Source organism: Diplotaxodon limnothrissa, linkage group LG4 (assembly GCF_057381915.1).
Source record: "Diplotaxodon limnothrissa isolate DT_005_m linkage group LG4, D_limnothrissa_male_GT1.1, whole genome shotgun sequence".
In the NCBI taxonomy this organism is placed as follows: Eukaryota; Metazoa; Chordata; class Actinopteri; order Cichliformes; family Cichlidae; genus Diplotaxodon; species Diplotaxodon limnothrissa.
Genome location: NC_140599.1, coordinates 8,559,238 through 8,579,910, shown reverse-complemented (window position 1 = coordinate 8,579,910; position 20,673 = coordinate 8,559,238). Strand labels below are relative to the sequence as shown.

Here is a 20,673-nt window from a genome sequence, read left to right as displayed (position 1 = left end):
CACTTTATAGAATGGAATGTCACAGTGTGATGAGCACAGAGCATGCATGTGTTTGACTAAAAGACATCATGTTCTAGTTGTTTTGAGGCCGTGTTGTGTTTTAGATGCAATTGTGCCTTTTTTATTTTTTTTATTTTATCCTTTTGATTGTTTGTCGTTATCTTTCTCAGTAAAACTGTGGCAGTTTTCACTGATGGTACTTTAATTTGTGTACTTTTTCACAAGTAAATCTGGAGTTACTACTGATTTACTCCAATATTAAATAATCTGTATTCAGATTTAAGAGTACAGGAAAATTTATTTGTCACTGAGTGGTTCTGCCTCAGCACTGGACAACATATATTAATGCTTTATATTATTTCTCTCAAATCAAGTAAGATGTACAGAGGACTGTGTCAACACGCTAGGATTAATTATGCCATTTCTTTACACTTTTGCAGGATTCTCTAATATGGACTGTACATCATTAAAATACTGCAATTTCAGTAAGTATACACATTTCATATAATCATAGTCTGTAACTTTATTATTGGCATTAGCCCAAGTAATTAAACATTTTAGTTAGTAAAGAAAAGAATGGGCATTTTGATTGTATGTGCACCATAGTCTATGTAACAAATAACCATATAGCCCAATAACTATATAATAAGGTGGATCCAACTTCAGTTTCACACTCTTCGTTTATCAGAAATACACTGCTCAAAAAAATAAAGGGAATACAAAAATAAGACATCCCAGATCTGAATGAATGAAATATTCTTATTAAATACTTTGTTCTTTGCATAGTTGAATGTGCTGACAACAAAATCACATCAAAATCATCAATGGAAATCAAATTTAACAACCCATGGATTTGGAGCCCCACTCAAAATTAAAGTGGAAAAACACATTACAGGCTGATCCAACTTTCATGTAATGTCTTTTTTTTTTAAAAGTCAAATAAAGCTCAGTAGTGTGTGTGGCTCTATGATCTCCCTGCAGCGCCTGGGCATGCTCCTGATGAGGTGGCGGATGGTGTCCTGAGGGATCTCTTCCCAGACATGGACTAAAGCATCCGCCAGCTCCTGGACAGTATGTGGTGCACTGTGGCTTTGGTGGATAGAGCGAGACGTGATGTCCCAGATGTGCTCAACTGGATATAGGTCTGGGGAACGGGTAGGCCAGTCCATAGCATTAATGCCTTTGTCTTGCAGGAACTGCTGACACACTCCAGCCACATGAAGTCTAGCATTGTCTTGCATTAGGAGGAACCCAGGCCCAACAACACCAGCATATGGACTCACAAGGGGTCTGAGGATCTCATCTCGGTACCTAATGGCAGTCAGGCTACCTCTGGCGAGCACATGGAGGGCTGTTCAGCCCCACAAAGAAATGCCACCCCAAACCGTTACTGACCCACTGCCAAATCGGTCATGCTGGAGGATGTTGCAGGCAGCAGAATGTTCTCCATCATGTCTCCAGACTCTGTCACGTCTGTCATAATGTGCTCAATGTGAACCTGCATTCATCTGTGAAGAGCACAGGGCACCAGTGGCAAAGTTCCCAATCTTGGTGTTCTCTGGCAAATGCCAAACGTCCTGCACGGTGTTGGGCTGTAAGTACAATCCCCACCTGTGGACATCAGGCCTTCATCCCACCCTCATGGAGTCTGTTTCTGACCGTTTGAGCAGACACATGCACATTTGTGGCCGGCTGGAGGTCATTTTGCAGAGCTCTGGCAGTGCTCCTCCTGTTCTTCCTTGCAGCAGGAGGTATCAGTCCTGCTGCTGGGTTGTTGCTCTCCTATGGCCTCCTGTAGCTTGATTTCACAGAAGTGTGATTGACTTGGAGTTACATTGTGTCTTTAAGTTTTCCAGTTTTCTGTTTTTTTTAGCAGTCGATAATCAAAAGTGTGTTACATGCTTAAATTTACACAGAAAAGTCAGAAATCTACTCTTGTTCCATCTCTGTTCTGTCCTCATTCTCCATCTCCCTCTCTGTTCCTCTCTCCCCCTCTCTGTTCCCCTCTCTCTCTCTCTGTTCCTCTCTCTCCCTCTCTGTTCCTCTCTCCCCCTCTCTGTTCCCCTCTCTCTCTCTCTGTTCCTCTCTCTCCCTCTCTGTTCCTCTCTCTCCCTCTCTGTTCCCCTCTCTCTCTCTCTGTTCCTCTCTCTCCCTCTCTGTTCCTCTCTCTCCCTCTCTGTTCCTCTCTCTCCCTCTCTGTTCCTCTCTCTCCCTCTTTGTGCTGACAATCAAGCCAAACACCAACATCATCAAATATACAGTTGAAACCAGATATTTACATACTCTCCAGATAAAAACAGATACTTTTTAATTGTAACATCAAATCAGACTAAATGTTTATTTTTTTAGGTTGATAAATATAAAGAGTAAAGAGAGAAACTATCTGTATTTCTTAATTGTAAATGGCACCAAATTGTATTCAAAATTGAGCCACACTTATGGAGCTCCACAATTCTTTTTCTGGTGTTTTGGTTGACATCTCTTGATTTTCCCATTTCAAAGAAACAGGCTCTGTGTTTTGCCTTATATGCATCTGCAGGTGTGCCACAAATTTACTCACATGGACTCTACTAACCTATCAGAAGCTTCTTCAGCTCAGAATGGAATCATCTGGAGTTTTCTTATTAATTAACAACTTAGTGTACATGTACTCCTAATTTTGATGAAAGTGATAAAAATAGACAGATCTGTCTCTCTTTATTCTGACATTTAACTAATTCAAAAGATATTTCAATATTTATTTATCCAAAACAAAACAAGTTTACTCTAAATTGATGTTGTACAGTAAAAAATGTTCTTGTGTTTTCCATAAAGTGTCTGTAAATATCTGGTTTCAACTGTGAATATCCTGCTGTGTATTGAAGTTCCTCTTGTTTTGCATAGAAATATACTGAACAACATACAAAGCATAATATATAAAATAACATCTAACAGAGTTTTTTCTTTGAAAGAAGCTCCTTATGTCCATTCTTGTATATCAGTGCATTACTGAAACTGATTTATTTAGCCGTGAAGGGTAACAACTGAAAATATGAAATAAACACACATGTAAGCTAAGACTCTCTAAAGAAACAGCATTCGGCTTTTCATTTCACCATTTGTTGATTTACTTGAAGAACAAGTAAGGTAATATGAGTCAAGTGATCAGTTTGATATCAATCTTTCGCGATACACCGTCATATTTACATTATTTGTACAATACGAATGATTTGCTTTGGTACCTGGTCGAACTTCAGTTCTCCTCCGTCTGCCTGGCTGCGTTTCTCTAGCAGCGCACTCGCAGGCAGCAGCTCCCCCCGCCCCCTCGTGTGATTCGAATATTGTGTGTAGTTTTTGTTTTATACAGTTGTCAGCCAGGCATCTAACTATGAAAAAATTACACTCCAAAAGACCCTAGGGTTCTGAAAAAACAACCTGGGCTTAAGCCCAGTAAGCCGCCACCCCCCCGCCACTGGCCTGAACTATAGAACATGTAACATAATACCCACTGAACAGTATCAAGTTCTTTTTAATCAAAATTAAACTTATGAGAAAGTAGACCCCTTAAACACAAATCAGTGTGATAATAACTGAAAGCATCTTTGGGAAAACTAACATTTCCACGTATGGTTGGACACGTCAGCAAACTGCCGTTCCCATTTCCCCAGCCAAATATAAAGAAATAAGTGGTGCAACTTTTAATGATGCCACAGATTCCCCTTATTATTTTTCTGGGTATATAATCCAATGCATTTCATCCTACTCCAACCTAGTCAGGGAAAAATAACTGCAGGGGCCCTTTTACTTAAGGTTAGGTTAGGTTCCAACTGGCTAGTGAAGGAATATGACCCACTGCAGGTGGAGCTGCAGAAAACCGGGGTGTAGTCTCAAACAGGAAATGTTTACTTCACACATGAAGGTGCTACAATTGGTACAACCCATTCCACATTCGCAAACCACTAAGTTTTTAACATGCAATAGATTTGGTATGATTAATGCCAATGCATAATCTGATTAGCCATTTTTTTTAATTAAGCCTAGTCCACTGGATCTTTAAATCACAGCCAATATAAAAAGCAGTGAGGTGCAGTTAGACAAAGAAGCCAAATAATTTCCAGTCTACCTGTATTGCGATGTTATGATTCAATGAAGTCTTATTTCCCACAGCTGTATTCATTTTGTGGAAAACCCATCAAAACACTGACATTAGAGTCTTCTTAATTGGTTATTTAGTGCATTTTTCGTTACTTTTAATTGTAAATATCAGATGAAACAGCAAATCAAAGTCAAAGTGTAAAAAACACTTTATTGTTGACATGAGCATCAATTTTAAGACCAGTCAGAAGCAGCGCCACCCCAGTCAGAAGCCTGAGCAGTGGGTGCTGTGGACCAATCCTCTGTGGCAGGCTGAGTACTCCAGTCTTCACCTAGAATGGAACAGGAAAAAAGGTGTTAAGTTCAGAGACTATAACAGCACACATGATACACAAAGGTAATGAAGATCCATATAAAAACTCACCAGTATAGACCTCACCAGGCTTGACAGGGGCAGGTGCTGTAATAAAATCCCAATCAAGTTTAAACCATTAAGTGTGAAAAAGTGAATGAAAAATCTTACACTGCATTTACAAGTTAAACACAAAGCAGCAAATCATCTCACCTGCAGGGAACTGCTGAATGGGCACAGATGGCACTGCAACGCCCTCAGACCAGTCAGCCACCTCAGGCTGGGCAAACTCAGGTGCAGGGGTGGTCCATTCGCCCTGGAACTCCTCCTTTCCAACACCAGCCTTCTCAGCAGCAGCCTGCTCCTCCTTCTCAATCTACAAGCACATAATAAGCATTAGTGAGTGTATCAGCAGGATGTATGCCTCATGCACTTGGTTCTAGCCACTTCAGTACTTTTAGATAAGTTGAGTGTGCCAGTCATACCTCTTCAGGGTCCCTGTAGAAGTACAAATCTGGCATGACCTCCCATGGGTGCTCCCTGGAGATGGTTCCCCTCATCCTGAGGACCTCCCGGGCCAACATCCACCACATCAGACCCACAGAGTGGTGACCCTGAAACAGACAAATAGGGTCAAATCCAAACCTGTCGGGGCTGCACTGCGATTCATTACATTCAAAAAGGCATAAAGCTGTAGAAAAGAGTTTGTGGCAAGACCTCAACTCCAATTCCCTGGTGTGGTTCAGAGAAAAGAAGTTGGCGATCAGGCACTTTTATTTAGCACACATTCTACACCACACACTGCACAGACAAAACAGCAGGGCTCTAGCTGTGTGTGCAAAGACTCATTCGTCATTGTTTTAAACTAACTGAATTTTACCTTGTTGTTACAGGGGATGGCAATGTCCACATATCTCAGCGGGGAGTCAGTGTTGCACAGGGCAATGGTGGGGATGTTTACGTATGAAGCCTCAGTCAGTGGCTGATGGTCAGCACGAGGATCTGTCACAATCAGGAGGCGGGGCTCCCTGAAAGCAGCCTGGATCTGATTGGTGAATGTACCAGGGGTGAAACGACCATGGAAGGTAGTGGCACCAGTGGCAGAGGCGAACTTCAGCACTGCTCTCTGAAACAGACAGTACAGGTTTTACTTGAGATCGCAACAGAAATAATAACTTAGATTTTTTTTTAAAAAGAACTGTGGCTCAGGTTACTATCAAACCCCATTCATGGGACAGTTGTCCTTATGGTGTTAGCGAATCCCGGCCTGATTACTCTTGCACACTTCCGACACCTGAACACCAACGCAAGTGCCAGGTTTTAACAGTGTGCACATAACAACAATGAGTCAGTTTTACCAGAACTTTACCTGGCCAGTGTTTCTGGAAGAGATGACACACACATCAGCTGGGTTCTCAATGGCAACAATGGCCCTGGCTGCCAGCAGCAGCTTCTCCCAGGTCTTCTTCAGGTTAATGATGTACACACCTAGTGAGCAAAACACGACAAGTTTTGTCATTTGCATGTAAAGCCGCAGCAGGGACAAAGTAATCAAAAAGCTCCATCGTCATAGCACAGATGACTGCTACACCACTCACCGTCGCTTTTTCTCTTGTAAACGTACTGCTCCATCTGGAAGTCCAAGTTGGTACCTCCCAGATGGGTTCCCGCTGCTAGGAACTTCAGCACATCCTCCTCCTTCATTTGAAGGACATCCAGACCTCCGGACATCGTGACCGCTTTCCCTGCGTTACGAGTTAGTGGGAGAGCTGTGGGGAAAAAAGTAGACTTAGAAAAACTACAAGCTGCAAAAGAGACAAAATAGTACACCCACGACCAGACAAGAAGCATCCAAAAAATTAGATTTACATCAGTGCATTTCTAATCAGACACAAAACAGCAAAAACCCATTGCTGAGCACAAGAACAGTAGCTCTTAGCAAAGTGAAGATGCTCCCTTAGTGTGTGCTCTTGCAGCAGGCCACAACGGAGACATGTTCACCCCACAAACGCGCATGTGTCAAGTCAATTTAGCCTCCGGATTAAATCATCAGCCATTTAGGGAGCGCAAACGATATGCAGATCTCGTTAGGAAGGTCGGGAAAAACATAACTACGAGGGGTGAAGGCGCAGAAGCTCGTATCTTACTTAAAGGAAGCTAAGCAGCAACGCGGGGATTAAGTTGAGGTATCTTGGATGCGAAAGGCCACTTGGAGCGTAAAAAGTCATGATAACTCATGTGTATGGTTGCCATCGTCTTCAGATATCAATTACAATCATATGAAATCTCGTCACTGCCGCTGTTCATTGGATGGAGGCGAGGCGCACGAGAAACAGAGGAAGAGCGCGTGTCAGCAGCTAGCATGTTAGCTACAAATGTTAGCATCATGAATGCGTTGAAAATTAAGAAAATTAGGGCACGGTAGTCTGCGCCTGTCTACCCACGGTATATGTTCTTTGTCCTCGGTCATAACTTTACGAATTTTGACTATTTCTTTCGATTTAAAATGACTAAATAGGCCGGTTTAAACTCACCACGAAACAACGCCGTATGGAAATCTGACCACACGGTGAAAAAGAGGGCGCTTGAAGGAAATGACGTTATTTTTATACCAAATTTCCAAGCGTGTGATTGGCTGGTTAAACCGAAGGCGGGGAGGAGGTAAAAAATGAGAAACATCCGCATTTTCGCCACTAGGTGGAGTTTTAATTCCACGTGCTTCAATGGTAGGAGCAGAGGTAACCAGAGGTGGGCTCACGGGTCGGATGGGTATCCCATATTAAGACAATGGAGATGGAAAGACCATATTAAGACAATGCTGAGACGCTGACTTCTCGGTGAAAGACTGACCTGTGTTCCTAACATATTTGCCAGAGATAAAGTGTTCCAGGCAAAGGGATATGTACACGATTGTGAAATTGTTTTAGTGAAACGTATCTTGTGTGTAGAGAGCTCTGCTGTTGTTCCCTCTTTGAAATGGTCCTATATTTGAAATTAAATTACAATAGATTACCGAGGCAATACACAGACAGAACAGACAGCTGATTAGTTTTCTGTGGGACCAATGGGCTCACCGAAAAATGGGGTTTGGGTACATTTCAAGGGCATTAGAGGTGATGGACATGGGCCAGATGCCTGAGATGTTTTGGAGCTGTTTTCTGGGAATGTGACCTAAATGACTGGGTAAAAAAGGTGGGATGTCAACACCCCTCACAATCATTGGATTTCCTTTTTTAAATAACTTCATAACCAAAGCAGTCCAACACACATGCAATAAAATATTTTCACAACCCCCTACCAAAACAAAAGCCAATTCTCATGGCTGTAGAAAAAAGGCACAAAACAAAAACAGACTCTGAAAACAGTGCCGTGTAACTTGAGAGCACCAAATAATACATAACTTTAACAAACAGCATAATTGGACATAATTCTGACATAAAGTCAAACACTATAAGTCGCTGACTCTCAGCTTGTACATGACTGAAGTATGCAACTTGTTAAAATGATTTTTAATATGATGAAGTATTTCAAACATGATCGATCACCCCTAAATATGAGTGGAAAAGTCATAAATCAGGTCTGTTAAGTGTGTTCTGTATATCATTTATAGATGCTGATCTACAAAGCCAACAGTTTTCTAAATTCATTAATTCAGTTGTTTATTTCAGCCTAAATAGCCTTCTTACTTTAGACTGACAGTGCTACACTCTTTGTACCGTCCTATTTCATGTCGTGCCACCCCTCCCTGTGCACTGGTACAGCGCTTATCTCTAACAGCCCTCATGTTCTTGCAGTGCGTGACAATATTCTGAGCAACAGCTTTGTAATCATTTAAAAACACTCCTATTTTTTTTTTATAGTTTTACACCTGAACTCTCACAGCTGATTATTCTTTTATACACCTCAGTTAATGAAAGGAAAGAGTACACAGTCATGCATGTCAGGGGCGTGTTCTTGTGTTAATAGTACTCTTATTTTTGTCAAGCTGATCTGAGCACTAAATTAAGAAAAATATGTACACTCACCAGTCCTTTTATCAGACACTGCTTGTTAACACAAAAATATCTAATCAGCCAATCAAATGGCAGCAACAGGGTACAATTTGTCTGGGCTCACCAAAATGAGCAATAGAAGAGTCTGATTTGTCTGTTTCTTCTGCGCAGTCTGATGGTAGGGTCAGAATTTGGTATGAAAAGCATGAAAGCATGGATCCATTCTGTCTTGTGATATGAAGGCTATTTTCATGGCCCCTTAGTACCAACTGTGCATCATTTTAATGCCACAGCCTGTTGTTACTAACCATGTCTATCCCTTTATAACCACAGTGTACCAGTCTTCTGATAGCTGCTTCCCAAAGGGATAACACACACCATGCCACACATTTCAACTTTTCATGAACATGACAGCAAGTTCATTGCACTCAAATGGCTTCCAGTCACCTCATTATGGAGCAACATCTCTGAGGGAGGTTTTCTGCAACCTGTTGCAGAATTAATGCCGTTATGAAGGCAAAAGGGTCCAGCCTGGTACTAGCTTAGGTGCACATAACAGAGTAATCAGTACTGAACTCGAGCTTAAAATTCAGGCATGACTTTTGGTCCATCCATCCATTCGCTTCCGCTTGTCCTTTTCAGGGTCGCGGGGGGCGCTGGAGCCTATCCCAGCTGTCATTGGGCGAGAGGCAGGGTACACCCTGGACAGGTCGCCAGTCTGTCGCAGGGCTAACACATAGGGACAGACAACCATTCACACTCACATTCACTCGCACATTCACACCTAGTGGCAATTTGGATTATCCAATTAACCTATCCCCACAAGCTGCATGTCTTTGGACGGTGGGAGGAAGCCGGAGTACCCAGAGAGAACCCACGCAAACACGGGGAGAACATGCAAACTCCACACAGAAAGACCCCGGCCTGATGGTGGAATTGAACTCAGGACCTTCTTGCTGTGCGGCAACAGTGCTAACCACCGTGCCACCCCTTCACCCATTCACACACTGGTGATGGCAAGCTACATTGTAGCCACAGCCACCCTGGGGCGCACTGACAGAGGCGAGGCTGCCGGACACTGGCGCCACCGGGCCCTCTGACCACCACCAGTAGGCAACGGGTGAAGTGTCTTGCCCAAGGACACAACGACCGAGACTATCCAAGCCGGGGCTCGAACCGGCAACCTTCCGATTACAAGGCGAACTCCTAACAAAATTAACACAGAGATGAAATTTTCCAATAACTTTATTTTGTTTGACATGTTTAAAAAGTGAAAACGTCTGCATGAAAAACCACTTTTAACAAATATCAAAAAACTCCAAAGACATTTTAAGGCAGATGAATTTTTGGCAAATGCACGTGTCAAGTGAGCACACACTTAAATAAAGTATCAGAATATAAATAACACTGTTACACATGGAGACTCACAATCTTGTCTTTAAGAAGCTCTCTAGATTTTGAACATATGCTGAGGTTAAAGTGCATAAGTCTGGGCTTAATCTGGCTCACTGCCTGTAGTAGTCATGGGCTGAGTCATTGCACACAGCATGCAAACATCTGAGGCTTTGGAAATCCCACTCAGACCAGGGTTTCCCTGCCATTCAAAGAGTTTTAGAACACTGTGGAGAGACACAGACATTGTTTCTGCATACAGTCCAAATCTTATTTGTAGCCCTACAACAGCCAGGCTAGTGTGTAGTGAACATTTCCCAGTTAATCTGCACTCAAAAGCATTTGATCTGCCAAGTTTAACCTGCAGATTGCGAAGACTCCTAAATATGTGGAAGTGAATTTACAACAAGAAGGAAGAAACCATTTGTCACAAAAAGCCCCCCAGGAGCACACGCAAAACTCTGAAGGGATTTCTCAAACATGGTCCAAATAGTTGGAGCAAAATCACCAAAGTTTGTGTAATTAGTAGTGCAGTAGAAAAATATCAGAGCATTTTTGTATCATCTTGAAAGTCTTTTTAAAGTTATATTGCACATTCTGACCTTCAGACACACCCAGTAAGACACTAAATGTACAGGAGACCTCCCACATGTCTCTTAGACTCTGAGTGAAATCGGTCACTGAAAGCTTCTGACACGCTAACGAGCACTGCAGTAGTTCCAGTTCCTTCCTGTGCGCTCATTCACTGCAACTCCATCTATATCTCTTCTTCCTTTTACAACATTTTCAACATTGATCACTTTCAGGACTTCAGCCCAATGTGCGCCATCATTTGTTCATAAACGGTCCACGCCATGGCCGCCATCATGGTCCTCCTCAGAGACCGAGGAACGGCCCCTCTGAAGAAGCCCTGGAGTCCATATTCCTTAGAGAGTGAGAGCAAAGTGAGGCATGCAGCTGATTAAAACCAGCTTATTCAACACGATACATGGAACGCAATTTTAAAACCACAGCAGAGCAAGAAGGAAGATTGAGACAGCTACCATATAGATGTATCTGATGGCCTCTGCTGTCTTGAGTTGCGGATTCACTTGGACATGTGTTTTGACCACATCAGCAGGCTGAGTGATGAGGGAGGCCAACACGCCAGCCAGAACCCCGCAGCTGAAGTTAGCCACAGGAGCCGCAGGAGACGTGCTGATCTCTAAAAGGAAGATAGGCCAGCATGTGTATTTAAATGAACACCAAGAAGAACTCCAAATGCGAATATTTCTCGTTCTTAAGCTACTAAATGTCTCTCTGAGTCCATACTTACCTTTGGGGAGTGAGGCTTTGGTCTGGCTGTAGAACATGACGTAGATGCCGGAGAAAGGAACGTCTCTGAGGAGAGTGGCCATGAGGCCGGAGAACAGAGCCGCGGGACCTTCAGTTTGGCACACGCTGCGCAGAGCCCCTATCACACTCCCGTAACTGTACCTGCCACACTGAAACACAAAGACGTCTGGTTCAGTTCATGCATAAAACAGCACAATATGAACGCAACGCTAAAGTGAAAGCACGCTGCACAGGTCAAACAATAATATCAATGAAGTAAACATTTGTCTACATATATGTTTTCTTCACATACAAGCTGCACAGATGCATTTTTGTTTTAAAGAATTTCTTTCACTTCAGAAGAATAATCAATTGAAATTATACCAAATTCTATCTATTTTTTTAACACAGTATTATAGAAACATATTCTATTTATTTTAGGCTTTTCAAAAAATCTTATATTCATGAATTACTTCATGTAAGTACACGCAGAAGCTCTGGGGTTTAGCTCATGTGAAGAGAGGGTATCTGACACACCTTTTTCACCCTTCTTCCACATACAATGAAACGACTGAGCACCGCCTACTTCAGTCAGAGTCATTATCAGAGTTACACGTGACTGAGGTCTATAAAGAACAGGCTATAAAACACATACACCAAAAAGGCAACACTGGTGCTATGAATAAAGCAACTGAGAAATATGCAGCAGAAAATCTACACTGCTGTATCTATAGTTAGTACGCGCTGACTCAGCAGGAAATCCATAAATCACTTATCAGCACTAATCAGCGAATACACAGAGCCACGAGACAATTTTAAACCTAAACTGAATATAACCTGCTCCAGACAGATTATGTGTTCAGCACCAGGTTTCCATGGCAACCTAGAGAGCCACCAGGTGACATTGAAATCTCCGACTTGAAGTTCGACATACCTCACTAACCAATTAACCTCGCTTCGTAGTACACCCCTCTCTGGACACTGCTTACTTCAAAACGTGTCTTGACGACAGTAACCGGCAGCATCACTACCCCCGCCACCGTCCGGGCTCCGCCCCCCAGCAGCACAGCCTCCGCGGCCCCTGGGCATCTGTCCTGTAAGAAGTGCTGCTTCAGAGAGTAGTAGGTGCTGAAGTAGATCCCAACTCCTGGGATGGTCCGGACGAAGGACTAAAGGAGCAGATGGAGGAGAGAGACTGTCAGATGCATGGTGGCTCACACAGCAGGAATTTGTGACTAAATCTGTACACGAGGTAGACTCGAGTATACAGAAGCTCTAACCGGTGAAACTCCTTTCCAGAGTCCCAGCAGCCTCTCTGTCCGCACCACACTGAGGAGCACCGACACCATCCCCACTCTGCCCGAACTGAAGAAACAATACAGGCATCAGATAAGATGACCGAAAGCCAAAAACAGTCAACGCTGCTGCTATGTGTGCGGCCTATAAAGGTCAATCAATGTCATGCTTTTTGAGTTCACCCAGTCAATAAATAAATAAAATCAGCTTTTGGATCTTATGAGACAGGAAAGCATGCGACACTGACAACTGTGCATGCACACTCACCCAGGCTGCACGCCGGTCTGCAGAGTCTGCAGACGGGTCTTGACCAGGTCGAGAGGCTGGAACAGCAGCGTGGAGCAGGTTCCACTGAGGGAGCCACACATGAAGGCTTTGATGGCCGGGTGCACCTGAGGGTTGTGGGGGAGGGGGGCAAATTTCATTTGCATTTCTAGTTAAAATCCTGACTGTCATGACTATGCCTACAGAGCATATTTCTGTCTCTTTAATGCACACTTACAACAACAAACTACTTAGATGTAATCGCCACGGACAGTGACTCTATTAAACCATGTTTATATTTTGTAAATAAATAATTTAATACCACTTCAATATTCCAACCGTCTTTTCCCCTATAACGCCCAGCCTCACAGTACCATTCACATGTGATGTAACAACAGAGTTTGCTCCCTCAGCTTAATGACTCAGCAGCTCTTCTTCACCTTAACCGCCGTCAGACTCTTAGACCGTGGATTAGTTAATCAGTATTTCCAAAAGTTATCAGTCAGACAGGACGCCCTGATCTCAAGTTACCTAATAAGGATGTACGCACTGATAAGGATGGAGCTTCTGATGTAACAAAACGGAGATCTAATACTCACCACTAAAAGTTCCATGTTTCTTCTCGAGGGTCACTTCTCAAGACGTTTTTGCAATACACTAAACCTTCTGGCTTCCTCCCCTCGTTGCCGTCCACTGAAATGTCTCCCTCTGATTAGAGGGAGAAAGAGGAGTTACTCACACTGGCCTTCCAGGAGCAGGGATGGAGAGATGGTGAGGGAGCGCAGCTCTGCTGTCTGAATGAGGGGACAGTGCGCACACAGAATAGATAAAGCTTGCCTGACCAACACCGTGTGTCCTATTTGCCCCCACCCGATACACAAGGCCACTCATTAACTGACCAAAGATCAGCATGCTACAAATTAGGATAGACCCGGTGCATGAGACACTGCTGCGTGTCCTTCACGAGACTGTGAAGAGCGTGAGCGAGTACGTCAAAAGTAAAGACTGTTCGCACTTGTTTTGAGCACAGTGTCCAAAAACAGTTCCACAGTGTACATAAGAGACACAGCTAGCGCTGGAAAGCCCTGTGAGCTGGCATTCTGCACTTAAGTGTAAGCAAAGAAAACACTGGCTGTCCTTAGAAATAAAACCCTTACATCACTGTTTGCATTTTTTTCAACATAAGATGTTGAGATGATGAAATACAGCACAGGGTGATAAAGAGAATGAAGCACCATCAGGTAGGAGGGAGAAGCATGCATAAAATTAATAGGAAACAAACAACTGTAGACTGTGCGGTGATCTCATTCTCAGGAATATTTCAGCACACACAATTACTTTAAATCTCCAATTTCTATGTGTTCCACATGTGTGTTAAGATTCATTTACTGTCTATCCAGGGCTTCCAAGCAGGCTGCTTTGATGAGCAGAAAATAATAAGCACTTATTTCAGATGAAAGAAAATTAAAATACATCGAAAGCAGGCTCCAAATGTGCAATGTCCAAATTAAGTCAAGAGCCAGAGACATATAAAACAAGTTATAAAGACAGAGATATAACACTGTTTGATATGCTAAATAACATTAAAAATAAAAAATAAAAGAAGTAAAGAAGACCGAGGAGGGATCCTTGTGGAACATCTGTACTACTGGGCTTTCAGACTAAAATCTAAGGTCTGAAGATAATAATGTAATTTCATCTACATGGAGCTAGCACACATCCTTTCCAGTCGAATTTACTGATTTTACTTGAATCACTTAAGTCATGCAAATCATGCAAAGTTGTGGATTTTATGCATAATAAAAACGCCAAAAACAAGATACTGTAACCCAACAATCTAATTACACCAACAGTTTTTATAATCGTGCCAAAGACCAGATGTGCTGATTTTTGTGTTTAAAATACATTTCGTCTTCCCACTATGGCGTTTATATTGAAAAGGGGGCCTACTTCAGGTGTCTCCTTCGACTTTCCGCAGGACTTCTGACAGATTAGCTGACAACACGTTTTCAAAAACATTTTTTTAAAAAAGAGCGCGTTGATGAAAATCGTGTGTGTAATGTTGTGTATTGAGGCTCTGCTGAGCTCTCCCTCTAACGCACCTTTAACTATAGTCCACCAATTGTTTTTCTCTCCCCGCCGAAGTCCAAATAAATAACATCAACGAAGTTACGCTTGAGCGCAAATTCTTCTAATTGACTACTCTAAGCAGGGCGAAGACAAACCTCACCACCACTCCCCACTAAAGAGCTGCAATGTACCACCAAACCTGACAGCCGCCTCTCTATCTCTCTGCGATAAGCCCAAACCGGCCGGTTCCTGTTCTCAGACGCAGCGTGTCGAAACTACGCGGAAGCACCGCCCATCTGCGATACAGCCTTCTGATTGGTTAAACAGCTTCTGGCTGTGACGTGCGCAAGATAAGGGCGCCTCTCCGGGAAGCCAGGGTGAGTAAAAAGAAAAAAAGACTATTTTTTAAGTTAAATTTAAATTAAATTACTAATTAACTTAAAAAAAATTACAATGTATTTATTTGAACGGAACGAAACATGTTTTGAGTTTTTATTGAAATGAAACTATACCAAATAAATTTAAAACAAAAATGAGTGAGGTAATTTCCCCCCTAAATTAGAACCAAGTCAATTGTAGGATAGATAGTATAATAAAAAACTGAAATACACAAAAGTACAACTAGCAGTCATTTAGCCAACAGCAGTACTTGTAGCATTTTCACAGTCAACTGTTTAGGACTCTAATTTACACATAACCTTTCTCTCCTTTTAAGTTACCGTCTATTAGTGTCTAAACTAGAAATAAAATATCTTTCATCCACGTTTACTCTTACTCAGTTAAACCGGTTCTGACCTGCTTTTGCTCCTCCTCACGAGCATGATGGAAAACCCTGGCTGCCGTCTGCTGGTGGGGACGCAACACTTTATAAATAACAAATGTGATCCACCACTGAGCTGTCTGGTTCTGACCTTCAAACTTAACCCTTGTTCTTTCAGTGTGAACTCTGATGTAAACAAAAGAGTAAGCATTAGGGGGAAAAAAAGAAAAAAAAGAAAAGAAAAACGCAGACAGACAACACGTGGCAGTTTAGAAAGCATCTTTAATCGTAATAATTCCAACATTTCACAACATGATTTCCATTCCAGAGGTGCAGACAGAAAAACATTACAATAATCGAGATGCAGTTTATTTTTTCTCCCCCCCCTTTTGGATTTCCTTTAAGTGCGAAAGATGTGATTGTTTAAACTGTGAGCCGTAAGTCTTAAGTTACGACACATTCCTCTCACTTTCCAGCAGTGTGAGCCAAAAGCTACCTCGGGCACAGCTTGTTGGGGTTTCTCCATCATTTAGACACAGACTGCTCGTTTATCTGATACATCTACTCAGAACCTGGCGTATATGACATCTTAAAGGCCAGTCAGACTTTAGCATACAAGTGATAAATTACAATCCGTATCACATGAATGTGCCTTTGGTTTGTGATAAAAATCAGCAACTTCTGTCAACAAGCTGTACCCTGAGAATACAGTGTGTGCTGTGAGTAAAGAGACTACCCCACCACCCCATTTAAACTTTACCCTGAACATTAGCAAATAAACAAAACACTGATGGGGATAAACAGAAAAATAAATGACCCTGCCCAGGAGACTTCTGCTGCATTTAAGGCCTTTAGTGTGTGTTGGCTGTGTGCGCACACATACTAAATTGGGATGTGCACCGTGTATTCAAAACTTTCAAGCTTTGTGTCAATGAAACACTCAAATGCAGTGGTTTATGATAATATCTAGGCTAAAATGCCCCCCCTCCCCAACACAACCCAAATGCAGTGCTAAAAATCAGGAAATTTCAGCACAGTCGCAATCAAATACCTTCAATAGATTCACAAGTTGCCAATTTGTTGCTTGAAAGCCTTCAAATTTAATGTTTCCACATGAAATGTGTGTAACAAAATGATCAAGCCCAAAAAGCATAGTCACGAGTGCTAACTGCAGCTAAATTGCTAGAATACATTTCAGCATATAAACCACCTTTATAGACCAAGGCAAGAGCATAACAAACACGAAGCACTTCCTTTCTTAACCGTTATAAAAATGTCTGCATACAAAAAAGAAAAAAGAAAACCCAAACTATTCTATAGATTGAGATATTACTTTGGTCCCCTTCCAGTAATCTGTCTTCATTTATCTATACTTCTTTTTCTTCAGTTAGAAAAATAGATCCTAAAGGGACTATTACACGTGGAATGTTTCCTTATAAAAATATTTTCATTTTTCCAAGAGAATGAAAAATTAAGCAACAGAGAAATTTGCCCCCCCCAAAAAACAAAAGTGTGTGTTTGTCAGTATGGTGATTGTCCCAGTTTAATGGCGTCTGGTGTGTGTGTCTGCATTGAGAATGCATAGATCGTCACTGCGAGAGAGAAAGAGCGAGATCAGATGTTAATCTGCATCCCTGTGGCTAATCTGGACAACATTTGTATGTTTGCGTCTCCGTTTTGGGAGTTACAGTAATGTGTGCTCATGTGTGTTTTTGGGTCTATTTATGGTGTAATTTTTAAACGAGTCGAGAGGCGCAGTTCATTCAGGCTTGGGCTCGGGGGTTTCACTCTTCACCTCGCTCTCCTCCTCACTATCACCGCCGCCACCACTGCTGCGAGGAATGGTGCGGCGTGTGGTGAAGGGGAGGTCACCACGCCTGAAAGAGAGAGAAAGGAATTTATAAATGAGAAAAAAAACAAAAAAAACAAAAAAAAACAAAACAAAGAAGACATAAGTAATGTGTTTTTCAAACTAAAGTGCAATGTCTACAAAGAAATGTAAGAAAAAAAAATATTAACAAATATATTAAGGCTTATTTTGCAAATGGTCCCTAATTGACCATTTGCAAAAAGACATGATTTACCCTAATGTGTGAGGGTAAATCATGTCTTTTCTGATGTGCTCTCCTCCTCTACTGGATCACCCCAGGGTTGTTGCCTCTCTCCCCTTCTGTTCATTCTGTACACAAATGAGTGTCGCAGCAATTTCACAAACAGACACATCCTGAAGTTTGCTGATGACACAGTGATCGTGTGGGGGACGAGTCAGGCCATGGACAGGTTGTAGATGATTTTGTGAATTGGTGTGATGAGTCCTTCCTCTCACTTAACGTGTCAAAAACTAAAGACATGATTATTGATTTTAGGAAGTCCTCTTATAGCTCATCACCCACTATCATTAAAACTGCCGATATTGGGATCGTTGAGAGTTATAAATATCTAGGTGTGGTACTTGACCATAAACTGTGTTTTGAATCTCATGCTGATGCCACTACTAAAAAGTTCAACAAAGACTGTTCTTTTTAAGGAAAAGAGATCTTTTAACGTCTCATCTGAGATGTTGTCCTTGTTTTATAGAAGTTTTATCGAATCTGTGATGTCTTTTTGTATCGCTGCCTGGTTTGGTAACCTGACGGTGAAGAATAAGAATCTGTTGGGACTTCTGGTAAAAACTGCTAGCAAAATTTCAGGGCGCTGGCAAGATGGACTTTTGGCCATTTACAATAGAAATGTGCTTAGAAAGGCTCATTCTATTATTAATTGTGTGAACCATCCACTTCACAGTGAGTTTGAGTTGTTGCCTTCCGGCCGCCGTTTTAGAGTACCTCCGAGGAGGACTAAAAGACTCCAGGTCTCTTTTATCCCTACTGCGTCTTGTCTCCTTAATGGCAAATAATTGTCCTTGAATTTTCTATCATTATTATTGTTATTATTGTTTTATAGTATTGTTCTGTTTGTTCTTATCCTCCTGCTGCTAAACTAATTTCCCCTTGTGGGACAATAAAGAAATTGAATTGAATTGAATAATTGAGGTTCAAGTCAAAACACTATCATGCAAAGTAAAGCGAAATGTGGAGATTATAGTCGTTTCAAGACAAACTGCCACAACTGCTAAATGGCCCTGTGTAGAGTTAGCAGATATCTCATCGTGTCTTGTGATATATCCTCATGTTTATTGCATGAGCGTGTAACCGTCAATATCCTGTCTACTATGTCAAATCCAAATGGCTGGCACAAGCAGAAGAGGGCAGCTGGGGGGAGGGCAGGTAGGCAGTTTGCCTGCTTCCTGCACTTTCAGCTGATCTGTGCAGGACTGCTACAGCAAGCTCAAGATGAGTATATATCTATCTTCTTAGTTAGCGTATTATCTGTCTTGTTAAGGTTGGTTTATAATGGAGCACTGTTTAAAAAAAAAAAAAAAAAAAAAATTTCCCCCAGGGATCAATAAAGTATTCTGATAATAATGAAAGCCTCTGCTGTGTTACAGGTGCTTTTCTCACCTGAGCTTGCTCTTGAGGCTGTTGACTTCACGGTTCATGGCATCAGCAGACTCTGTGGCGTCCTCCAGCTCCCTCTGAAGTTTTCTTCGGCTGGCGTTGGCTCTCTGAGCCTCCTCCTCAGCCTCCTCCAGCTGACGCTTGAGCTGCTTCATGCGAGAGTTCAACTTGTCGACCTGAAGGAGAAGAGAAAATATAAATAAATAAATAAAAACAATTAAAAACTTTTGCTTGAGCCCAGATAAAGTTAGAAGCACAAAAACGTCTCCCTTTGATGAAGGCTACAAAGCTAATGTCAAAATAGATCTGATTTCGATTTGGAGCATTACATTATTTTCAATTCATTTAAATATTTGACTTGTTGCATAATGCACAGATATTCATAGTCATCATTGTAAATACTCAGAAAAGCCACAACAGGGAGACAGAGTTTACTGTAAAGAAACTCTCACCTGGTCCTTGTACTGCTCGGTGTTGCGCCTCTCGTCGTCCACCTGCAGGATGACTTCTTTTAGTTTCTTCTCGCTGCGTCTCACAAGTTTGGTGGCAGTCTGCCTCTCCCTGAGCCACAAACATAACAGTCAGACAAAAGACACTTTTTTTTTCTAATATGGTCATCTCAGGCCCCACTAATCTGTGGATCTAACCTATTTACAAGAGATAGCCAATCAGAAGAAAGCTGGCTTAGCTGGAAGCAAGTCTGAAATAACAATTGTGTCCGTATGGTTCCGCTTCAGTGGCTTTTACCTGGTTTCTATATCCAGCTGTTCCTCCAGCTGAGCAATTTTAGTCTCCAGGGTGGCCATGTTGGCCTTGTACTTTGACTTGACCGTTCCCTCGAGCTCCTGCAGCTTCAGTTTCAGCTCCTTGTTCTGACGGTCGAGCTGGGAACGAGCCCCCTCGACACGCTGAGAGGTGCTGCGCTCTGCAGTCAGCTCCACGTTCATCTGGTCAGTCTGAATGTAAAAATTAATCAGTTATTTCCATTCTACATATTAAATGTTTAAGCATCTTTAGTCATCTGAACTTCAAATCAGAGTCTAAAAATGTTTGCATGTGTATACAAACCTGAAGCATTGCCTTCTTCAGCCTGTCGTTGACCAGCTCAGTGTTGCACTGCTCCTCCTCCAGCTCTTCCTCCAGCTGAGCAATACGAGCCTCCAGTCGCCTCCTCTCCTCTGCAACCTGAGCGCTAAAAAGAGGAAGGAGGGAGAGCAGAGATTAAATATGGCACAAGTAGAGATACTGAACACTTCTGGTCTGCTCATTTTACTGATGACTGAAGTCTTACTTCTTGGCGGCTTGGTTATTGATCTCATCCTGCAGCTCGTCTCTCTCCTGCTGGGCCTGCCTCTTTACTCGCTCTGCAGCCGCCAGCTCCTGCATAGCAATAAACAAGAAAATGCAGTGAGTTAAAGTAGATCACAGAGCAGGGGCACAGAACACAGAGGTGAATGAGTGAGTGTATGCCAACCTCCTGCATCTGGAGCATGTCAGCCTCCATGCCCTTTAGCTTCTTCTCAGTCTCCTTGCTCTGGGTGAGAATCTCATCTCTGGACAAGCGAGTGTCGTCCAGCTCCCGGATGAGATCTTTCATCTGGGCCTGAAGACAAAAACACGAGAAGAGTCAAAAAGCTGAGACCAAACCCCATGTTTCCTATT

At 42.3% G+C, this 20,673-nt stretch overlaps 3 protein-coding genes and 1 non-coding gene across 8 annotated transcripts in view; all 4 read right to left on the bottom strand.

Moving 5' to 3' along the window:
- Window positions 1–4,206: 4,206 nt before the first annotated feature.
- On the bottom strand, window positions 4,207–7,003 carry rpsa (ribosomal protein SA). Its single transcript, XM_085352072.1, has 8 exons — window positions 6,961–7,003; window positions 6,025–6,195; window positions 5,796–5,914; window positions 5,307–5,552; window positions 4,912–5,040; window positions 4,640–4,802; window positions 4,499–4,534; window positions 4,207–4,406 (listed from the first exon to the last, which is right to left on the bottom strand). The coding sequence occupies exons 2-8, from the start codon at window positions 6,155–6,157 to the stop codon at window positions 4,309–4,311; spliced, it is 924 nt and encodes a 307-aa protein (XP_085208198.1). The 5' UTR covers window positions 6,158–6,195; window positions 6,961–7,003; the 3' UTR covers window positions 4,207–4,308.
- LOC146633211 (small nucleolar RNA SNORA62/SNORA6 family) lies at window positions 5,623–5,761 on the bottom strand. Its single transcript, XR_014906174.1, has one exon. It is a non-coding gene; the product is annotated as a small nucleolar RNA SNORA62/SNORA6 family (small nucleolar RNA).
- Window positions 7,004–9,675: 2,672 nt separating the features above from the next.
- On the bottom strand, window positions 9,676–15,567 carry slc25a38a (solute carrier family 25 member 38a). 4 transcript variants are annotated; one of them, XM_085351384.1, is made up of 7 exons: window positions 15,550–15,567; window positions 12,688–13,478; window positions 12,405–12,489; window positions 12,114–12,293; window positions 11,126–11,294; window positions 10,854–11,014; window positions 9,676–10,735 (listed from the first exon to the last, which is right to left on the bottom strand). In XM_085351384.1, the coding sequence occupies exons 2-7, from the start codon at window positions 12,849–12,851 to the stop codon at window positions 10,613–10,615; spliced, it is 882 nt and encodes a 293-aa protein (XP_085207510.1). In that variant the 5' UTR covers window positions 12,852–13,478; window positions 15,550–15,567; the 3' UTR covers window positions 9,676–10,612. The 4 variants fall into 4 exon arrangements, with proteins under 4 accessions (XP_085207510.1, XP_085207509.1, XP_085207511.1 ...); XM_085351383.1 differs by lacking the exon at window positions 15,550–15,567 and adding an exon at window positions 14,787–14,978; XM_085351385.1 differs by lacking the exon at window positions 15,550–15,567 and having other exon boundaries at window positions 12,688–12,812; window positions 13,284–14,166.
- Window positions 15,568–15,782: 215 nt separating this feature from the next.
- Window positions 15,783–20,673, bottom strand: part of LOC146633208 (myosin-9-like) — a 30,234-nt gene continuing 25,343 nt past the window's right edge. For both annotated transcript variants that reach the window (XM_085351380.1, XM_085351381.1), the window contains 7 exons: window positions 20,486–20,614; window positions 20,303–20,391; window positions 20,080–20,203; window positions 19,759–19,967; window positions 19,464–19,572; window positions 19,015–19,187; window positions 15,783–17,391 (listed from right to left, as the gene is read on the bottom strand). In XM_085351380.1, the coding sequence (XP_085207506.1) occupies window positions 17,274–17,391; window positions 19,015–19,187; window positions 19,464–19,572; window positions 19,759–19,967; window positions 20,080–20,203; window positions 20,303–20,391; window positions 20,486–20,614 (951 nt within the window). In that variant the 3' untranslated portion in view covers window positions 15,783–17,273. The remainder of the gene's footprint in view (window positions 17,392–19,014; window positions 19,188–19,463; window positions 19,573–19,758; window positions 19,968–20,079; window positions 20,204–20,302; window positions 20,392–20,485; window positions 20,615–20,673) is intronic.

What these genes read in the sequence shown, in the direction of transcription:
- rpsa (XM_085352072.1), bottom strand. Translation starts at nt 6,157, where the DNA reads ATGTCCGGAGGTCTGGATGTCCTTCAAATGAAGGAGGAGGATGTGCTG. An exon ending in TTACAAGAGAAAAAGCGACG is followed by an intron (nt 5,915 to 6,024) that starts GTGAGTGGTGTA and finishes TTTGCTCACTAG; the next exon opens with GTGTGTACATCATTAACCTG. An exon ending in TCTACAGGGACCCTGAAGAG is followed by an intron (nt 4,803 to 4,911) that starts GTATGACTGGCA and finishes ATGTGCTTGTAG; the next exon opens with ATTGAGAAGGAGGAGCAGGC.
- slc25a38a (XM_085351384.1), bottom strand. Translation starts at nt 12,851, where the DNA reads ATGCAAATGAAATTTGCCCCCCTCCCCCACAACCCTCAGGTGCACCCG. An exon ending in CAGACCGGCGTGCAGCCTGG is followed by an intron (nt 12,490 to 12,687) that starts GTGAGTGTGCAT and finishes TTGTTTCTTCAG; the next exon opens with TTCGGGCAGAGTGGGGATGG. An exon ending in TCTGGAAAGGAGTTTCACCG is followed by an intron (nt 12,294 to 12,404) that starts GTTAGAGCTTCT and finishes CTGCTCCTTTAG; the next exon opens with TCCTTCGTCCGGACCATCCC.